This window comes from Parasteatoda tepidariorum, chromosome 9 (genome assembly GCF_043381705.1).
Source record: "Parasteatoda tepidariorum isolate YZ-2023 chromosome 9, CAS_Ptep_4.0, whole genome shotgun sequence".
In the NCBI taxonomy this organism is placed as follows: domain Eukaryota; kingdom Metazoa; phylum Arthropoda; class Arachnida; order Araneae; family Theridiidae; genus Parasteatoda; species Parasteatoda tepidariorum.
In genome coordinates this window covers 28,423,459-28,444,397 of record NC_092212.1, presented here as the reverse complement: position 1 = coordinate 28,444,397, position 20,939 = coordinate 28,423,459, and the positions used below count along the sequence as shown (strand labels likewise).

Sequence of the window (20,939 nt, the reverse complement as noted above, 5' to 3'; positions counted from 1 at the left end):
TTAAATAAAATACTATTTTAAGTATTTATTTATTGTTACCCATACATATGCAGGCTTGTGTGCACATTATAAGTCATCGTCAAGTTGAATAAAAATACCACGATATATGGATGAACATTGCAAGGAAGCCACTATTGCATACCACCATAACCATAGATATACCTTTGTGATATCCCTCTCTTCCTTGTGATATCTGTTCTTCGACTTGTAAAGAGCACAAAAGTCTTCACATGTATGTTTAATAATAAATAAAGAAATAGATGCATCCTGTGTTTCAGTAAGATTCGAACTCATTACTTTCTCACTTTCTATCTAGTACGTTGGGACAGCTTGATGTGTAACGTTTAGGTTAGTGTTCAACTTTGTACAAAAGCACCAGCAAAAAAAGCACCATTCCATTTTCAGAAAAACCCCAACCTCTTACCCTTCTCTTGAAAAGCTCCCAAATGAATCTACTTCCAGCCTTTCTTTTTTTCCACTCTGGAATTTGTTGAGTAATAATTTTATGACTTAACATGGACTTATTGCTGTTGCGTCTACAACTAGCAACATTCAGAAATGTATTATTATTTTTTTTCGTTTGCACAGAACCCATAAAAACAGTTTTGTTTCCAGAAAAGGAGAACTTAAATCAGAATCTATCGATTTGTACATGGGTTAATCAAGCTTAAAAAAAAATTCAATTATGACATCATTTACCATTGATTCATAAAAAATACATTTGACCTTGATTATTGATATATTCCGTCACATTCATGTTAGCATCCTTCAATAAACTAAAAAAAAATTTCCTTACTCTCCAATATAATATTTCGAAAAACGGGCATGAGAAATGTAAAAGGGGTTAAAGACCACTAAACGATAGACTGACCTACATTTTTACGAGTAAATGGACATCGAAACAGCACATTTCAATCTCGTCGAAACTCGAGTAACAAGTAACTCCATTAAGCTTTCAGTAATGTTAATGACTCCAAGAAGAAGCACCATCCATCATTTACCATTCCCACAAAACCAGCCCACGACTCCTTACCTGAAAAGCTCCCAAAGAAGCTACTTCCTGACTTTCCTTCCTTTTTTTCCACTCCGGAACTTGATGTATAATACCTTGATGGCAAACATGGCCTTAATGCTGCTGCGTCCGCAACAAGCAACATTCGGAAATGCATAATTATTTTTGCAGTATACAGAGAACCCATATATGCAGCTCCGATTCCAGAAAAAAAAGGAGAACGTAGAGCTGAATCTATATATATTTCTGTAGGTTAATCAATCTCGGAGAAGAAATTCAATCAGAGATCGATTGCATGCGCCGGCCGGCAATCACAGCACGAAGTATGACGGGGTTTGAGTGATTTATAACGCTCCTTTCGGTTTTCTGCCTTTTTCGCTACCGTTTTTCTTCTTCTTTCCATTTTTTTCTTTCGTTTTTGGGGGGTCATGGGCAGTTTTATGGCCAAACTGAAAGCTATATTTCAAATTTCGAAAAAAAAATGTATAAATATATAGTTTGTGGTTTTTCTACTTACTGGAGGAATATGACAGCTGAATTATAAATTAACGAAAGGTTCGAAAAGTAAGCGAGTGTGGTTATTAGTTCCTGCATCAAACGAGATGATCATTCGATCTTTAATATTACTTCGAGACCGTATAGTTTGGTAATTTATACAAACAGTGGATAATTCAAGCAAAATTAAAAATCGTGTTTTGACTATCAATGTGTAAATCTGTCGAATAAAACAAAACTAAGCCGTAGGGATAGAGAATTTTCCTCCCTATGATTTGAATCAGTTTCGAATCCCATCTGTGGCTGGTTGATACGAGGTCTGCTCCCAGTTCGAGCTGACCACAGTGCTATCCCAAATTCTTCTCTGTGGATCACGGATTAGAATTCCCTTGCCCTTGCGCTAACCGTGAGAGGGTTTCGTTCCTCTCCATGCAAAGCAGATTCGGATTAGTTTCAAGAAAAAGTCCTTCACGTAGGCCTCAGCGCTTGATCCAGGAGTTTCCTCGCCTCCTGTGTTGGGTTCAAAATTACAAGACTACGAGATTCAACAGTGATAGTCGTAATCTCAGAATTGGGCCGTCTGTATAAAACAAAATAAAATGAAAAACAGAATGTCGCTTAGGGTCATTATACGATAAAAGTTTGAAATCGTGAATGATAGAATAAAATCAAGATTGCTACCAATTGGAAAAAAATTGAAAAGAGGTAACAATGTTTTATAGAGCTGTTCAGAGTTTTAAAAATTATTCTGTACATCCTAATACGAATAATTTTTTGATGCTTGGGAATTAGATAAAACATTTTTTTCAATTTTTTTCTGCTAGTTATTAAATTTTTCCAGACTGTTGTCAACTTGAAAAGCAATTTATGCAAAATTTAAAAGCGATTTTGACGATCTGTAGTAAATTTGACGACTATAACAAAATGATTCCTACAGTAAATTGAAAATAAAAAATTTTAAATCGTAAATTAGTGCTCGAATGATATTGCTTTATTTAAAACTAAAAAAGTATTTAACTGTTATCGTATAAGATTGGCAAAAACAACTAAACGCCTTCTGCATTGAATAGAAAATACAAGCCTCGAATTGTTTTTTAGTACTCGAATAAAATGAATGCTTGCGAAACTAAAAAAACGGTTTTAGATATCAACGTAAAAATATGACGAGTTAAAAAGATCTGCTATCATGAATTGAAAATACAGAATTTCAAATTGCTAATGAGTAACTAAAACTAAAAAAGTGTTTAAAGCTAAAAAAGTGTTTTTTCTATCAACGTGAAATCAAGACGAATTAAAAATATCATATCCTATCATGAATTGAAAATGTATAATTTCAAATTGTTATTGAGTATTTTTCAAAACTAAAAAAGTGTTTTAACTATCAACGTGAAAATATGACGAATTAAAAAGATATTCTCTTATCCTGAATTGAAAATACAGAATTTCAAGTTGTTACTGAGCATTTTTTAAAACTAAAAAAGAAATTTAACTATCAATGTGAAAATATGCAGAATTAAAAAGAACTTTTCCTATCATGAATTAAAAATACAGAATTTTTAGTTGTTGATGAGTATTTTTCAAAACTAAAATAGTTTTAAACTATTTAAGTAAAAATACAATTAATTAAAATGAAAAGATCTTTTCTTCGGTGAATAGAAAATACCAAATTTTAAATTTAAAATGAGTACTCGAATAAAATAAATTTATTAAAAACTAAGAAAAGTGTTTTGATTAATTACATGCAAATATGATGATTAAATAAAAAGCATCACCTACATAAATTGATAACAAAATTGTAAAAAAGAAATAAATTAGTTATTTAATATATATTATCAATTTTCTACTTTTTATATTGTATTATTTGCAATAAAAATTTGGTTTAAAAGCGACGTAATATTCATTTTTTTTTAAATTTTCTTTTTCTTTTTATGAAGGGGATAAATTTTTGAATATATTTTAATCACATTTAGAAGAATAAGCCACTTTGTTCCATCAAACTCTAATAATATTTACTGACTTATTATGTTATAACTCTAAGTATGATTTAATATTATAATTGAATTTTCACTTTTCTTAATATTATTGCATATTGTGTTATGTTTGACATGTTTTACAATGTTGCATTTATTATGTTCTTATATTGCATCTACTTATGCTTATGTTTTCATAGAAATTTAGAGTTTATATTTAATTTTGTATAATGATTGCAAGTAGTTATTATTTTGTATATTTCTTAGAATGTAGAATAGTTCGGTATTTCTCAAAAGTTATCGAAAATATTTAATATAACTCTTAATCAAAAAGTTGTATAAAACACTCCGAGAAAATTTAATGCACACTCATATAGTGTCATTAAACCTACACAAATTAAAAACAAACGAAAATAAACAATTCAAAAAATTAAAAATTTACTTTACTCAAAATATATTTTGACAAAATTCTTATTATCTTCTTCCGTTTTTCATTCTATCAAGCTAAAGGCTTAAGCAACCAATGTGATTTTTCTCAATAGTTGAATATTTAAAATTTATCTTTCACAAATTTATCTCGAAACATTTTATATATCGCAAAGATTTTTGTATATCTTTTATCAAAATACTATAAATCAAAATGCTATCAAAATCTGCTGAATCCCAAGTGAGAATGATTTTATAAAAACTCAAAATCAGTTTGATTGCCTGGGAAAACTCGGAGTTGTTAAATAGCCTTTACACTTCTACGCATTTTCTATGGCAATCTATTAGGTTTTGACTTTTTCAGTCTCACCTTCTTCAATAATGTTTCATATTTATCCTTGGCTAATTTGCTACCTTCAATTTGTAGAATATTTTGATTTTTGACAGGAATTCTAAATATATATTTAGCGTGTTACGTAATTTTGTAAATCTATATATTTTAGAAAATTTATCCTTAGCCATACCCAAAATTTATTTATACATTAGATCTAACTGAAATCTTATTTTTAACTGTGCATTCTATCAGTTTCTTAACATTAATAATTTAGTTTAATACGTTTAGAATTTTCGGGAACATTTTTGGTTAAGTAAAATTTCTACAAAAAGTAAATTAAAACTAAAATTACTTAACAGAGCATTATTAAGTACTTAATTAATATAAACTCGTTTTAAAAATTTGAGTTTTTTCTAAACTGAATTAACAACTCCCCCTTAAGGATTTATTACATGCAAAATATAAATTACAGTCAAATAAAGGATTTATTTTGAAACAAACAAAAGCTTTATTAAATAAGTCAAGTAAACAATCATTCAATAAAAAATATTTTTATAAGTTTCATTGTTTTAAACTAAATAGTCGATTCCCTCTAAATGTTTAATTAGTGTAAAATATTAACTGCAATCAAATAAATGAATTATTTCGAAGCAATCCGAAAATAAAATATGCTAAATATTATTGTTAAGCATCCATTTAATAAAAAGTATTTTTAAGCTTTAGAATTTTTTTTGAATAAATAAGCAACTCCTCCTAAATACTTATTACGTATAAAATTTAAACTGCATTAAAAATAAATTCTTTTGACGGAAACAAGAAAATAAATGAGTGAAGTATTATTGTTAAGCATTCATTCAATAAAAAAAATTTTGAATTGTTTTAAACTAAAAAAAAGTCCCCTTAAATGCTATTAAATGTAAACTAAAATCAAATAAATGATATATTCTTAAAAAAACAGAAACATCATAAAATAAATCAATTATTGTTCTTAATCATTCATTTTATTTTTAAAAGTTTCATTTTTTTGAATAAAATTAAATACACAAATCACCTTAAATATTTTATTACGTCTAAAATATAAAATACAATCAAATAAATTAACTATTTTGAAACAAACAAATAAAATTATTCAATGATTTTTGCTAAGTATTCCTTTAACAACGACTATTTTTAAAAATTTTAAAATTGTTTTTAAACTAAATAAACAATTCCCCTTAAATGTTTCATTGTGTGTAAAATGTATACTATCATCAAATTATATTTTAAAACAAACAAAAAATTTATTAAATAAAGTGGTGCATCATTTATTGATAAATAAAAAGGTAGTAACAATTTAATACTTCTTTTGAGAAATACTGATTTAGTAATTCAATTAGTTGTAATGTGTTTGACTTGAGAAAAAGACCCTTTTTGACACCCTATTCCTGTTGTTTTCAGAGCGCGTCCACCCTCCAGTCCCAGGCTTTCGTGAGTAGAATTTTTTATTCTTTTATTCCATCCTGTCCTTATTCCATAATTTATGTTATGTAGTGATTTTTCTTTTCCATTGTTTACCTGTTTCCGTTTTTTTTTCTGCATGCAACTGTCATGTGATTTTGTACAATTGATTTCTTATTTGTTTTGTATTTTACGAACTGAATTTTAGAATTCCATTATTAATAATTAAATTTGCTTATATCTGTTTAACCAAACTTATAAATGTGTTTTTGTTGGAGCTACTGAACCTTTCATGTGTATGTGTCTCCCGTAGTTGCATGTGTGATATCCATGCATTAGTGATTGATTATCGATATCTGTACGAAGCCATAGTTGAAACTATTTACCCATATAATACGAGAGCTGACATTTTTTAATAAATTATCTTTTGGGGAAAACTTTTTTATTTTGTAGAATAGATCAATGCTTTTTACTTTAATGAAGTATTTAAGTAAAGAAAATGCGAAATTTTGCATCATTTATTATCAGTTAAGTGCTTTAGAATAAATTTGTTTGTAAAATATGAAAAAAAAATTGCAAACAATAAAATAACAGATATAAACTTTTGAGGAGTGGCAATATTTCAAGTTTGCTTTTAAGTTATGAATACTATTATGTTAAATTAAATGCGTGTACGGCAACTTAAACATGTAATTTAATTTGATAACTTCTGTGCTACTACAAATATATTATCGCAAATATATTAATAAAAAAACTAATAAAATATTTTTTTAGAAATGTTGTTTATAAAAAATGCTTTTTTGATAAGTCTTTCATCAGCTTTGAGCATGCGTTTTGAATAAAAAAGCATTAAATAAAATAAAACAGTAAAGACTATATAAATAAAGAAACAAAGGTGTTTATTAATGACCATCCTTAATACATTTCTTTAATCCTTATAAAAAGGAAATCAAAAGAATAAAGACATTAGGAGTCACAAATTATATATAAGAAAACGAAAACGTTGTTGAAATTTTTGATTTAGTAGTGAGAAAGTGCATTGAGAAACATCAAAATAAGTTTAATACCTAGTTAAAGAAGGGAAATGTTCTCCTTTCAACATCTCTCTATTTCCTCCGGTAAACAAATAGGTTTTTATACTTTCAGTCCCGCGTTTCTCAGTAGTGATTCCTTAGATTTTAATGACATTTTTTTTTCAAGTTTAAATACTTGTTTTAGACATTTAATGTGTGTATGTCGAAGGTTAATTAGATAATTCAATTCTATGCTAAACGTTACCGTCATTTTTACACGAGTCAGGATAATTTGAATCGTCTTCCATATTATATACCTGATATTTATACGCTGATTACAAGTCTATATTTCTGAAGACATATTAGGAAATATGCTTAAAATTACTCAATCGGACTGAATTTTCCTAAGTTTATTGCAATTCTTTAATAAGGCTATTTTCAATAAGTCTTCAGAACTCTGGTCTACTGAGTAAAACAAATCAGGCATATTGAGCAAAGAATGATATATTTTTTAATTACCCTAAAGTTATGTTGGATAACTGTAATACGCCTAAAAAGTGTCTGGATGATTAGAAAATATTGAAAACTTTTGGAATTAACCCACCGGCACTACGAACTGAAGAGGCATATTTCAAAAGAGATTGATTTTCCAGTTAGCTTACGGCGCATGCAATTTGACTTCATTTTTAACAATAATAATAATAATAATAATAATGTATGGTAATAACATGTTAAGTCACGTTTCTTAAATCATATTTTTACCATATATTACGCAGAAACATTAGGGAGCTTTTTTTCGAGGGAGGAAGATATTGTTAATAAATTACACGAAATTCATATCTTGGGTAAATTTTCAGACAGCATAACAACGAGCAGAAAATGTATTTTCATAATTTTATCAAAAATCTTCGTTTAAGAATAGCNGAGAGTAATATTAAATTTTTTTATTTTAGAATTATGAGAGAGTTTATGTGTGGAATATGGTATCAAAATATTAATTCCTTAGTTTTTTAAAATTAAAAAGTTGAAAAATAATCATGTTTAAATAACCATCGGGATAATATATTTTACGATATGAGTCTCATTTTAAAATTTCAGTTTGATTAATTTTCAAGATTCCGAAAGAAGTTTACAGTCCAAAAACGCAAACAATTCAAAAATTTATAATAAAATGATTAAACAAAATATAAACGAACATAGGAAACATAGTTTTGTTTAATTACAAAACTTCTATTTTTATGAATTTGAATTGTAACCTACAAAATTAATCTTCGTAGTTGAACGAAAAGTTTAATTGGTTCTGTAATCAATAGCTTATCCAGCAGCACTTATTTTTTATTCATTTTCGATTTTCATTCTTATGCATGAACTTGGAAATATATTTTTCGAACATGCGGTTGATATTTGAAAGCTCCATTCATATTCATACGTTTATTTCTAAGATTCATGGTTGAAAACACTTATTCGTATATGTATAATGAAGCAAACAGTTTTAACTTTTAGCACGTTCAGCAATGCTTTTCAGAAATTTTAATTTTGGAAATGGAGAAATAACTGTCTTAAATCGTAAGTATAGCCTCATTGCGTCATAATCTATGGTGAAGTAATTGTGCAAAAATCCAATGATGCATGGACAATATTGAATTTCGTTACATACGTTCCAATTCAAAAAGCAGCTTTTACAGGCAGTCTTCACAACTATTAAGTTTTTCTGCAAACACTATATAGGGGCGGTTCCCAAAAGGTGCTCCAATGAACCATAGGGATCCATGGGAAGTGTTAAAGGGGCTCCAAGAGTTAGGACATTTGCTTTAACCAGTAACATTTGAAACCTTTCACTATAGTTAAATCCAATCAATAATCCATATTTCATTTCACATTTTGGTTGCTCTTGTGAAATTATTAAAAGTAAAATGTAATTTAAAGCAAATGGATAATTTTTTAAAATATATATATATATTTTATGAATATAATTCTTGTAATAACAATGTTTCGTATAAATTGTGAAGAGATCGTGCATTTAAATATTATTTCCCATCATTATTTCCAAATGAAAATAAAATTACCAAATTTGTCAATAAAGAAATATGCTTCCCTAATAACGATCTTCAACTTTTACAGGAATTTGTTTTAGTTTTTATTTCAAAGAAAACCATGTTCCTGATTATTTTATGCATTATAACTAAAAAAAGTTTAGCACTAGACTGGATACAGCTCTGTGACTTCGAATTTAACTGTAGTTAAGATTATCAATGATAAAACGACGAAACATGTTCATTTTTCTTAATTACTTTTAAAATGTAGTCTCTTATTGGTAAATACGTTTTCCAATTATCTTTATTTACTTTATTTATGAAATCGGGGTTTCACCGAAAGATAGGTAATCAATTAGGGCTCTATCTTCGAAAAAAATTAGGAACCGCTGCTCCAGAGCATTGAATTTAACTTCGAAAAATAAAACATGGATTCGCTTCTCTGTTCGAATCAGTAAGATCTTAAAACAGAAAAGAATGATCTAAAACACATTGAGAAAAAAAGGTATAGTCAAAACAATCAGAAAATGTACCGAAATTCTGGCTACATGGAAACACCAAAAAGATCGGTTAATTTTTATTAAAACGTTTTGGTTGTGATTTTGGTAAAAATAACAGTAAAATATAGTTTTATAATGCGTGGAAAAAATTGGTAAATGGTGTGAATTTGGTGATTTCATCAGGAAAACTTAAAGCATAGCATGGATTCCGTTAAGTTTACTTTTCAGCTTTGCTTTTTTTCTAAATGTGGAGTAATAATAATTATGATTTTGAAAACCAGAATTTCCAGTAAACCGTTTCTGTATGAACGTAAAAAATTATCAAATAAGTGGTTAATATACCGCATATTTTGTTTTCTATTACCAGAATTATGATTTTTTTCCCAGAGATCTCATTACTATACAGAAAGTAATAATACCAGCAGAATTTTTACTTCGTGAAATGCTATTCTCTATCGCTGCATAACGTAGAACTATTTCTACCAATACCAAAATTTGACGACGTTATAGTTTATATAAAGTATTAAATTGCTTGTGTAGATCACTTAGTTGTCATAATTTCATGAAAATTGATTTCAGAGACTATTTTTACCTACTTTATCGAATAAAACAATAAGTGTGTAAATTCAGAAAAAAGTTAGTTTTAGGGTAAAAATAAAAATAAATCAGTACTGTTAACTACTTGGGGACGGGTGATTCAGAAAAGCATTCGTACACAATCAGAATCAAGTTGTAATTTAATAAAAAACGGTAAGTTAAATGTAGTCGTTGCTAATTTCACAGACTTACTTTGCTTTTACTTTAATTATTGTTAGTTTAATCATATATATAATTCAAAGTTAATTCAAAGTATAACTAAATAGTTTTATTTTGAACTAAGTAAAGGTGAATTAAATAAATCAAATAATTATAACTCCGCCCACAAATAAACTGCTAAAGAATTACTTTGATTACCAGTTTTATCTTTTTACCCTGATTGATACGGTTTTATGTTGTCACGTATTTGAGACAGTCGGCATGAAAGGGTTAAAGTTAACTATAACACATAATAGATTTCCTTGAGATATCACTTTAAGACTTTCCAGAATTAAAATCACACCATTTGCTCAAAAGTTTTCTCCGTCATTTATTTTGCTAGCTGTACATGATTTTTCAAAAAAATAACATCTTCCAAATTAATTTATTTATCTCATTTACTGCATTAACGCTATACAGTTTATTGCTTCATAAACTATATCCTGCTATATTTAACACCATTTGAGCCAATATCAAAAACAGATAATCGAAGACAAAATCATGCCTCTACAGGCAGCTTCAAATAATTATTTCCTTCTCAAAAATACGAAGATTGAAGGGATAAAACTTTCGCGTTGCACTACAACCAGACAAAAGAAAAAATTCGAATCATATTATCGCCGTTTCATTTCGCATTTTCAAAAGTTAAATTGAGCAAAGGAATCGGCAATTGCTGGGTCAAACAGTTTCTTGCAACCCCCTTACCCTGCTTCTGCACACATCTGGCCGGGTTACTTGTTTGCTATAGTTGAGACCCATGGCTGCTTTTAAGACCCGGGCATGTTCTTACACTTCCTTTTTGTATTTCATTGAAAATCGATATTTTGCTTATACGAAGTCATCGATTCTGAATGTAAGAGGAAAGGGTCGTTATGTGCTTCTATTTGCTGGCCCATGAGGGTCAAGTCTCTAACAAAAGTAAAAACTTAAAATAAAAATAAAAGAGAACAACAACTTTGAAAAAGAGGTTCTTCGAAGAATTTCGGAGGGAAAAATTTTTTTTTGCCTTTCGCCTTTTTTTTTTAATAAATTATTTCTGAGTCCACTATAAAATCGAGGTTAGAGTTTTATATGTTTATGAAATATATATTAGATGAAGCGAGTTGTAGAGTTTAGCTGTTTATACTCCCAACACCTTATGTTTGTAATAAAAGATAAATATTTTTCTTTTTTAAAAAGAAAAGAAATATTTAGGGAGCACTCTTGGTATTTTGTCATAAAAGTGCCTTTAAATTTTTTGATTATTATATTCAAGTTAATTTTAAACTTTTTTACAACAAAACGCGTAAAAAGATGAGAAATAAAAGAATTATATTAATTTATAGAAGCCATATTTTCGAATAAACTGTAGTTCTGGAAGCAGAATGGTTTGCATATTATAAGAAATATTATTATCAAATTTCCATATATATATAAATATATATATTGATAGTTCAAAATATAGAGAAAGCGTGGAACTAACACTATTGCATTGATATATTTTGATTTGGCTATATAGATACAATATTAGAAAGCACTCCTTTTTGCGGATATAATTGTGTGAGCTGATGAAGAGATTATATTTTCCCCCGGATTTTTATTTATATTTTTTAAATGCTATTTTATTTTATTTTAATAATTTTTCTTCATAGATTTTCAATATTCTGTAATTTTTTCCTCGTTTTCTCTAGATTTTGAACACACACACACACATATATACAAATGTATATATATATATATATATATATATAATAATATAAATGATACTTATTGTTTTTCTTAACTTTCTTAGTGNTATATATATATATATATATATATATATATAAAGAGAGAGAGAGAGAGAGAGACATGCGGATTGTAATATTTGTGAATTTTGATCAAATTTAATCTGACTCTCACTAAATACAGTATTCGTAGGATCTTTAGAATTTGAATGCTTTTTTATAATTATTTATAATTATTTATAATAGCTTCCACAATGTGCACATTATTTAAAAGGATGCTTATTGGCATCAAACGCTGAATATTTTAAAAATTGATTTTATTGATAGAAATAACTCACAATTTTATTTAACTAAAAAACTAAACCTCTAACTAATCTTAGGGCAACTTTGTCATTGTTACAAATACTTTCTATTAAGCATCATTATGGGATATTTTATGATATATTATTGATATGATTATTGATATGATTATTGATAAGAAATTCAATGTCGTAGTCTAAACTGTTGTCTGTCATAAAAAGTTCTTCATTATTTTTATTTATTTAATTTTTTTTTAAAAAGGATACGAAACAACTACAAATTTTAACATGATTATATGTATGGTCTTTTTTCTACACTGTTAGAAATTACTCAGAAATTGAAAAAGTATTCCTGCTAACGTGAAAACATTATCAAAGCATACAACTGATATAACCTCAAATATCCCCAATAAACTTCAAAGCGATAGCATAAGTAGTTTCATGGAAAAGGTGCATCAAAAAAAGTCAATTTTAGCATTATTGATATATGTCCTACCGACTCACCTGAAAATTTTAAACTAGATTTATAGAACTTAGTTTCATTTTGATTTACTTATAGTTACTTTGAGTTTAAAAAAATACTAAAGTAGTTCAAATAATTTCAATTAATACAGCAAACTAATATAATTCTGTTCAATTTTGTTACAGCATTTTAATTTTTTAATACAAGTAATGTAACAAACAATTAGGTTAGTGATGACTGTGGTGAAAGAAATGGCGAATTGAACTTGATTTTTGTAAAAGTCATCCAGGTAAACACACCCTTAATACAGTAATTTAGAAAGCTTATTAGATCCTTGGAATTCGAGCTAATATGTAGATATTAGTAACATTTAGTAATAACGTTTTTAACACATCTATATAGGGTTTGAAGTAACTGAGCTTACTCTGAGCTTATTCGTCCCAACTGCGCATGCTTAGTTAATCCGGAACATGCGCACGTTTATCGGTGGTGCAACATATGTCTCATCTCTAATAGCATATCTCTTCTGCCAATTAGCTATTGAAAAGGAATAAGTAAATTTTGAAACTATGCCACAGACTATTAGATTTGTTTTTACAGTAACACTGTAAACAGTGTCAATTATACTGCAACAGTTATAATAAACAAACTGTCTCAACTAGGATATAGTTAAAATGGGCAAATAATAGAAAAAAAACAAGCTAACCAATACCAAAAACTGAAGTACTGTTACTGACTTTCCCCAATTATGCTGGTACCTTATTACATCTGCCATTTTTGGTCTCAGAATAATTTACTACTTTTTAATAAGCTAGTACATTCATTCATTATAAAATATCAAATAGTGTATTAAAGTTTTTTATATAGTATATGCATTCTTAGTCTTTTCCATATCCAAGTATAAAGTTATGATATATAAGTATATAAGTATAAATATATCTAAGGTTTCCATATCTAAGTTTCCATACTAAGTTTTCCATATCTAAGTTTTCCATATATTTTATAAAGTTATAAAGTATTTTGTATTAATAATTTTTTAAGAACTGGTGTACTGTTACTGACTGTGCCAGCTCATGTTGGTTCCTAATTTAATCTGCCATTTATTTTCTCAAAATAATTTACTATTTTTTTTACAAACCAATATGCATTAATTTATTATAAAATAGTAAATAGTTTTTCTAAAGTCTTCTATAATAATCAATAATTCAAACACTCAGAGTGCTCATAAAAACTTAAAACGCAAACAACATTTAAAATAAGATTATAATCCTTGCTCTAGAAGAGCATCCGTCTGAATAAATTATCACTGTAACCAAGTAAATCTAATGTACCCCCCAACTTCTCACTCTCACTGCTTTCAGAATAGCCGTGCAAATACACACTAACAGGATAAAAAAAAATTATTTTTTCCCTTCATCACTAGACATCTCCTATTTCTTTACGCATTTTTTCCCTTTTTTCCCATCCATGAGTACACAGGCTCTCATCCTCAGCATCCCTTTTTTTTTGCTCTTCAGCCTCTTTTTTTCCATCCTCCTCCGATCCGAGGGTGAAGGTACTCACTTAAAAGAAGAAAAGTTTCTCATTGCTGGACTGCCAATGCAAACATAGTAGGGTGGTCATTAAGCAATGGGGTGGGGGAGAAGCTGGGTAGAAAAATGTGGGTGGTGGGGGGTGTAGTTGGAAATACACTCAGTCATCTACAATTTCGTAAGAAGCGTGTCAGTAAGCGTCGACTGAATTATAGGTCTGTGATGATGAATGCTCGACGAGGCTGATTGCCGACTGCTGCATTCGTGGTACAATTACCTTCTGCTTCCCTTGACCCCCTATCTTAGGCAAATGGTTTTTTAATTAAAAGGATTCTCTATTTTTCTGTAAGAAGAGAGATTTCACCCTCTCGCTCCCTCCCATCTGCTATAGTTATTCAGAGACCCCCCTTTTAAAGCAAATAGCACGTTTTTGGAGTTTTAACCCTTTCTCACTCAAGCGGAATGAGTTTTGAGACATTTACTGGAAAAAGATGATGGCGGCACTTGTTTGTTTATTGTGCTTAAAATATGCCCTTCCAGGGAAAAAGTGTACTTGCAAATAAAATAAGTCATAAACATTGAGTACTTTAATGTATAGGGTTAGAGAATATTATGATAACCATTTACTAATAACAGAAACACTAGAAACTCAAAATAGATTCACGATCGGAAATTTATACAAAGCTATAAAGAAGGGCTTGAAAAAACTCAGAAATTTTACCCGTCCTCGAGGACGGCTTGTCCAACAATGTACCCGTCTTCCTATGAAACTAACCCGTAGCTTCTAAATAAATAAAAATATAATTTCTCTTATTTATTACAAACATTTATATAAATTGCACAATGAATTAGTAGTTCAACCCCTTTCAACCACTGGGCGGTGCGTGATCAGAGGAGTTGTTAATTCCTTCGTTGGAAGTCCAAATGCACATGCACAGAGCAACTATTCTTTTGTTTACCGATTACGTGAGCATGCGCTTTTGGTCTGATGAAGGAATTAGCGGGATTTCCAGATTAGAGGGTAATTTTAGAAAAGAGGCTCTAGATTCCTGTAAGATAACAAAAATTGAAAATGTATCACGAACATTAACGGGAAAATGGCCATTCACGCGGACGTCTGATTCGAGAAATTCGTTGTTCGCGGGCAATTTTTGACCGCCGAGTACGGGCGGTTTTTCGAGTCCTGCTTTAAAGTATATATGGGCAACGGCTGACCACAGGATGGACGTGACCCACCCCTCCGTTTGATCCGGCTTACAGAATATTTTAAAATTGCTCTCAAAAATATCGCCTGCTCTTGAGAAAGAAAAAAAGTGGTATTGTTCTGGCTAGATTTCAATATAAATCAACAAAACTAATATTTTAAACATAAATCAATTAAAAACCTGAATTCAAAATGATAACTGATAAACTTTTTTTTTCATCTTCGAAGAAATGTGACATAGAAAAGGTAAGCAAGCAAACCAAATTTTGACTAAAAATATGCATCAAGAAGACATATTTTAAGTCAAAATTTGGGGCTATTTGAAGCCACAACTGGGATGGTTTGCAAGAAACATGATTTGCGCATTTGGAAGCATTTGTAAATGCTGGAAGCTTTTTTCTATGATAAAAACTTATAAATAGAAGTAACGAAATAAGATTTCAGGTGAATATTTGATGTTTTTCTGACTCATCCAACTTAATCATAATAATTAGTAAGTTTATGCCGTGATATACACTACGATTATTACTTCATCACAACTACCAATTATCATAACTCACGACTTTATTAATATCCTAAACTTTACTTCGTTACTTTTTAATGAGTAAGCATACTTTACTTAGAACAACCCAAAGAGTTATAAAAAGATGTTATATTGTTGTTACGAGAAAGCGATTAAACAAATATCTTTGATTTCACAGAGAAAATTAAGTTTTTAAAACTGCAAAGGGCTCGCCTTATTGCTCTAAAATTTAGCAATCGCTGGACTTACAATATCTTATACTGGCAACGTCAAATGGCGAAGGTAGCGACCACTAACAAGATGATCTAATAAAATTTGAAAAAGGAGCAAATTACGAGATTTGGCAATCACTGGACGTACAATAGAAACGTCTAAGCTGGCGTCATTTCTCTAACTTGTCCACCAGAGAACCATCAATGATTGCAAGTTGCAACTAATTGGAATATGTTTTGGAAATAACGCAAACAACGACCATTAGAAATAACGCAAACAACTGGTTGCCATTAAAATCCACAAAATTACTACAAATAATTTATTTATTCCTCTCAAGTGATATAATTCTGCTTCTAGCTTGGGCATCTTTATACCTAATACTAGTACCCTTATGACGTCAAATGACCAAGAAAGCAATCATTAACAAGGTGATCAAATTAAATTTGAAAAAGCTGCAGATTACGTGAGATGGCAATCACTGGTCGTACAATAGAAATTTCTAAGTTGGTATCACTTCTGTTACCTGTCCATTGGAAATCCATCAATGATCAATCAGTTACAAGGAGCAACTAATAAGGAATACGTTTCTCTTGTAATTTGAACAAGAATCGCCCAATAGGAATAACGCAAACAACTGGCTTCCATTGAAAACCACAAAATTACCGCAGTTGATTGACTTATTCGTCACAAGTGATATAACTCAGCTTCTGGCTTGGACATCTTTATACCTTATACTAGTACCCTTATAACGTAAAATGACCAAGAAAGCAATCATTAACAAGGTGATCTAATTAAATTCGAAAAAATAGCAGATTACGTGAGATGGCAATCACTGGTCGTACAATAGAAATTTCTAAGTTGGTATCACTTCTGTTACCTGTCCATTGGAAATCCATCAATGATCAATCAGTTACAAGTAGCAACTAATAAGGAATACGTTTCTCTTGTAATTTGAATAAGAATCACCCAATAGGAATAACGCAAACAGCTGGCTTCCATTGAAAACCACAAAATTACCGCAGTTGATTGATTTATTCCTCACAAGTGATATAATTCAGCTTCTGGCTTGAGCATCTTTATACTTTGTACTAGTACCCTTATGGCGTCAAATGACCAAGAAAATACTGTATCAAGTTATTCTGACCATCAGTCAGTGTGGAGAAAGAGGGGGCACGTTATGCATAACAGTATGTTGATAAACGTAATCGGTGTGGCCCAGGCGTGCTAGTGTGGAAGGGCTTAATGCACAATGGAAGAATACCACTTCCCATCTTTGAGCGATTTCGCGCTACATACCTGTGGTATTACAGAGAGATTATTCTGAATCATGTCGTCTTCTTAGGGGTGTGGTAGGTCCAGAATTTCTGTTTATAAATGACAATGTGCGACTACACAAGAATCGGACATACTCGGAAGTGAAGATTTTGTCCATAAGTAATGGCCAGCGTACTCCCCGAATCTGATTCCTATCGAGCCTGCCTGTGATGATCTTGGCAGGCGTGCTCCACATAGAACACGAAATGAATTAGATAAATCACGTCTCTTCTAAGAAGATAATGAGTAATAATTTAATTTATAAAAAAGTATGTACACACTGTTAGAATTTTCATTCAAAAATTGCGGTAAAATAAACGGCAGCAGTCTGCTCATCCAATTAACAGTAAAGTTTACGGAAAAGAACATTTTTTCTTTATGGTTTTGAAACTCTTTGCAACTAGCATGGTTAAAAAATAGTGAATGCAAAACTACACGGTTTTTTAACCATATACAACTAGCATGGCCTAAAAACAATAAAAATATAAATTTAATTGTACATTGCAGAGAGTTTAACTGAGACTAGAACCCCCGTTCTGTCGGTCAAGAGATTGACAGATTAGCTCTCTTAGCTATAATATGCAGCTATCTGGAAGAATAGTGGCTTCATTAAAAGGGTCTAATTAGTGTGATAAAATTTTGGTTGTTTAATCGTATTAGATGAAAGCAGATAATAAACGGTTTTTGTCACTTATAACAGCTTGAATACCATTTTATTTTAAAGTTATTTTACTGTTTTGTTTGATTATGGTAAATTAACAATTAAATAAATTGTTATTTGACCTTTTTTTTCCTAGAATTTTCTCACAGGGCAAAAGGCATGGATATAAAAATGCATATTGAACTTAAATGATACAATGGATAATATTTTTAAAAAGTGGTAAATTAATGTACATATGTTTGTAAATTAAAAAAGTTAGTTAAGTTCGGGTGTACCACATTTTAGTTTTACTTAAGAATAAATTCGTTGATTTTTCGTTGTTACATTTGAAATATTAAATGATTAATAGGGTCATCGAAAAAGATTTCTGAGATTTTTAAACCTCATTTAAAATCAATTTTTAATCACGGGAATAATTTTATATAATTAATTAATTAGAATTAATTAATTGGAATTAATTAATTATAATTATTTTTTAATTAATTGGAATTATGTTAAAAGAATAACTAATAAAAGTCCACTAAAAAATTTAATCATAACTCCAACTGAAATTTCAACTCTAGAGATGCTCGAAAAATGCTGCTCTAGACTCTTGTAAAGTGTATAGAATAGCATGTCTCGTAATATATTGGAATTTTTATAAAAATATAATGTTTTTTTTAATATTTTATTACCAGATGTATGCTTGTTTATGTTTATTAACTATCGTTATTCTTTTCTTTTTTTTTGTTGTAATTCCGCCATTCTTTTTTGACGAATTCGGTCGGATCACGCTATTGGTCAAAAATACACCACTTGATGCGCGTTTGGAGATGATGTATGTGACTAACATTTGCTTGACTTCGGTGACAGATTTCATTTTCCCATTCAACAAGTTAAATTTTAAGTTTTTTTATATCTATTTAATAAATTCATTCTTAATTTTATTACAATCTCAAGATATATAACTGCATACATTTTCAAATGCGTTTATTAGTCTAGTATTTCAAATTAAGTGGGAAAAAAAAGGCTGTTCAATGGAAAACAGTTATGCAGGTAACCGAATTTAAGATAAAAGGATAAGAGAAATAGTAATTGTACTACTGGTCTTTAGTTTTCAAAAGCCATGATATATAATTAGTACAATTACTGCGACTGCAGACAGTATTTTATTCTATTTATGTTGCAAATGTTTGTAATAAATAAGGCATAAAATTAAACAAATATTTTCTAAAGTAATTAGAATTATACAAAAATAATAAAAGCACTATTTGCAATTCATTCTCTATTCGAATCAAAGTCATAGAAATTAAATTTAATACTGATATTACGTAAACTAAATAAGTCCAGAGCACATTAGAAAATTAGAAAGCGAAATCTGCTACCAAAGTCATGAAAAACGCCAAGGCACACAATTTCTCTTCTCACATGTAACGATGTCATTTTCGACTAATTGCGCGATCCGGTCTCTTAGAAATTTAATCATTTGGTTACTGTGGTGTTTCTTGCTTTGTTTTTCTTCTTTGTATATTTTCCAGTAGCAATTTGAAGTTTTCTGTTTCAAATCTTTTTTGCTTTTCTCATTCATGTCTGGCAAATTCAAAGAATGGGTGTCTATTTTAGAGCACTCAGAATAAGTCAACGTTTTCTCAATTCTTATTTTTTTTTTGAAGTTGGGGAAGCGTTAGCCCACCTAATATGGTGCCTCTGAAAGAGTGGCCAACAAATTTACCCTGCCGACGGAACTGTGTAGGGGTCAGGGAACTGGCATTGTATCAAGAAGGTTCTGGGTTCGAATCCCGGGCAGGGCATGGATATTCCTTCATTCTCTGTACTATCTGTCCTTACTGTGGGAGTAACATTGTCCTACCTAGTATGGTGCCCCTAAAAGAGTGGCCAACAAATATGCCCTGTAAAATGTTTCAGCCAATCGGACTGCGTAGGGGTCAGTGAACAGGCATTGTATCAAGAAGGTTCTGGGTTTGAATCCCGGGCAAGACATGGATGTTGTTTCATTCTCTGTACTATCTGTCCTAACTGTGGGAAGAACGTTTTATCACTTAATATGATGCCCCTAAAAGAGTGGTCAACAAATATGCCCTGTAAAATGTTTCAGCCAATTGGACTGTGTAGGGGTCAGTGAACAGGCCTTGTATCAAGAAGGTTCTGGGTTTGAATCCCGGGCAAGACATGGATGTTGTTTCATTCTCTGTACTATCTGTCCTAACTGTGGGAAGAACGTTTTATCACTTAATATGATGCCCCTAAAAGAGTGGTCAACAAATATGCCCTGTAAAATGTTTCAGCCAATCGGACTGCGTAGGGGTCAGTGAACAGGCCTTGTATCAAGAAGGTTCTGGGTTTGAATCCCGGGCAAGACATGGATGTTGTTTCATTCTCTGTACTATCTGTCCTAACTGTGGGAAGAACGTTTTATCACTTNCAAACTAATATAATTCTGTTCAATTTTGTTACAGCATTTTAATTTTTTAATACAAGTAATGTAACAAACAATTAGGTTAGTGATGACTGTGGTGAAAGAAATGGCGAATTGAACTTGATTTTTGTAAAAGTCATCCAGGTAAACACACCCTTAATACAGTAATTTAGAAAGCTTATTAGATCCTTGGAATTCGAGCTAATATGTAGATATTAGTAACATTTAGTAATAACGTTTTTAACACATCTATATAGGGTTTGAAGTAACTGAGCTTACTCTGAGCTTATTCGTCCCAACTGCGCATGCTTAGTTAATCCGGAACATGCGCACGTTTATCGGTGGTGCAACATATGTCTCATCTCTAATAGCATATCTCTTCTGCCAATTAGCTATTGAAAAGGAATAAGTAAATTTTGAAACTATGCCACAGACTATTAGATTTGTTTTTACAGTAACACTGTAAACAGTGTCAATTATACTGCAACAGTTATAATAAACAAACTGTCTCAACTAGGATATAGTTAAAATGGGCAAATAATAGAAAAAAAACAAGCTAACCAATACCAAAAACTGAAGTACTGTTACTGACTTTC

The 20,939-nt window shown here is 30.1% G+C and overlaps 1 protein-coding gene across 6 annotated transcripts in view; it reads left to right on the top strand.

Annotated features, from left to right (window-relative positions):
* The window catches only part of LOC107451597 (hepatocyte nuclear factor 6-like), a 277,515-nt gene that overhangs the window by 133,544 nt on the left and 123,032 nt on the right, over positions 1–20,939 (top strand). For 4 of the 6 annotated variants that reach the window (XM_071185203.1, XM_071185199.1, XM_071185202.1 and 1 more), the window contains one exon: positions 5,675–5,704. The exons of the other annotated variants lie outside the window; for them this stretch is intronic. In XM_071185203.1, the coding sequence (XP_071041304.1) occupies positions 5,675–5,704 (30 nt within the window). The remainder of the gene's footprint in view (positions 1–5,674; positions 5,705–20,939) is intronic. 6 annotated transcript variants of the gene reach the window in all.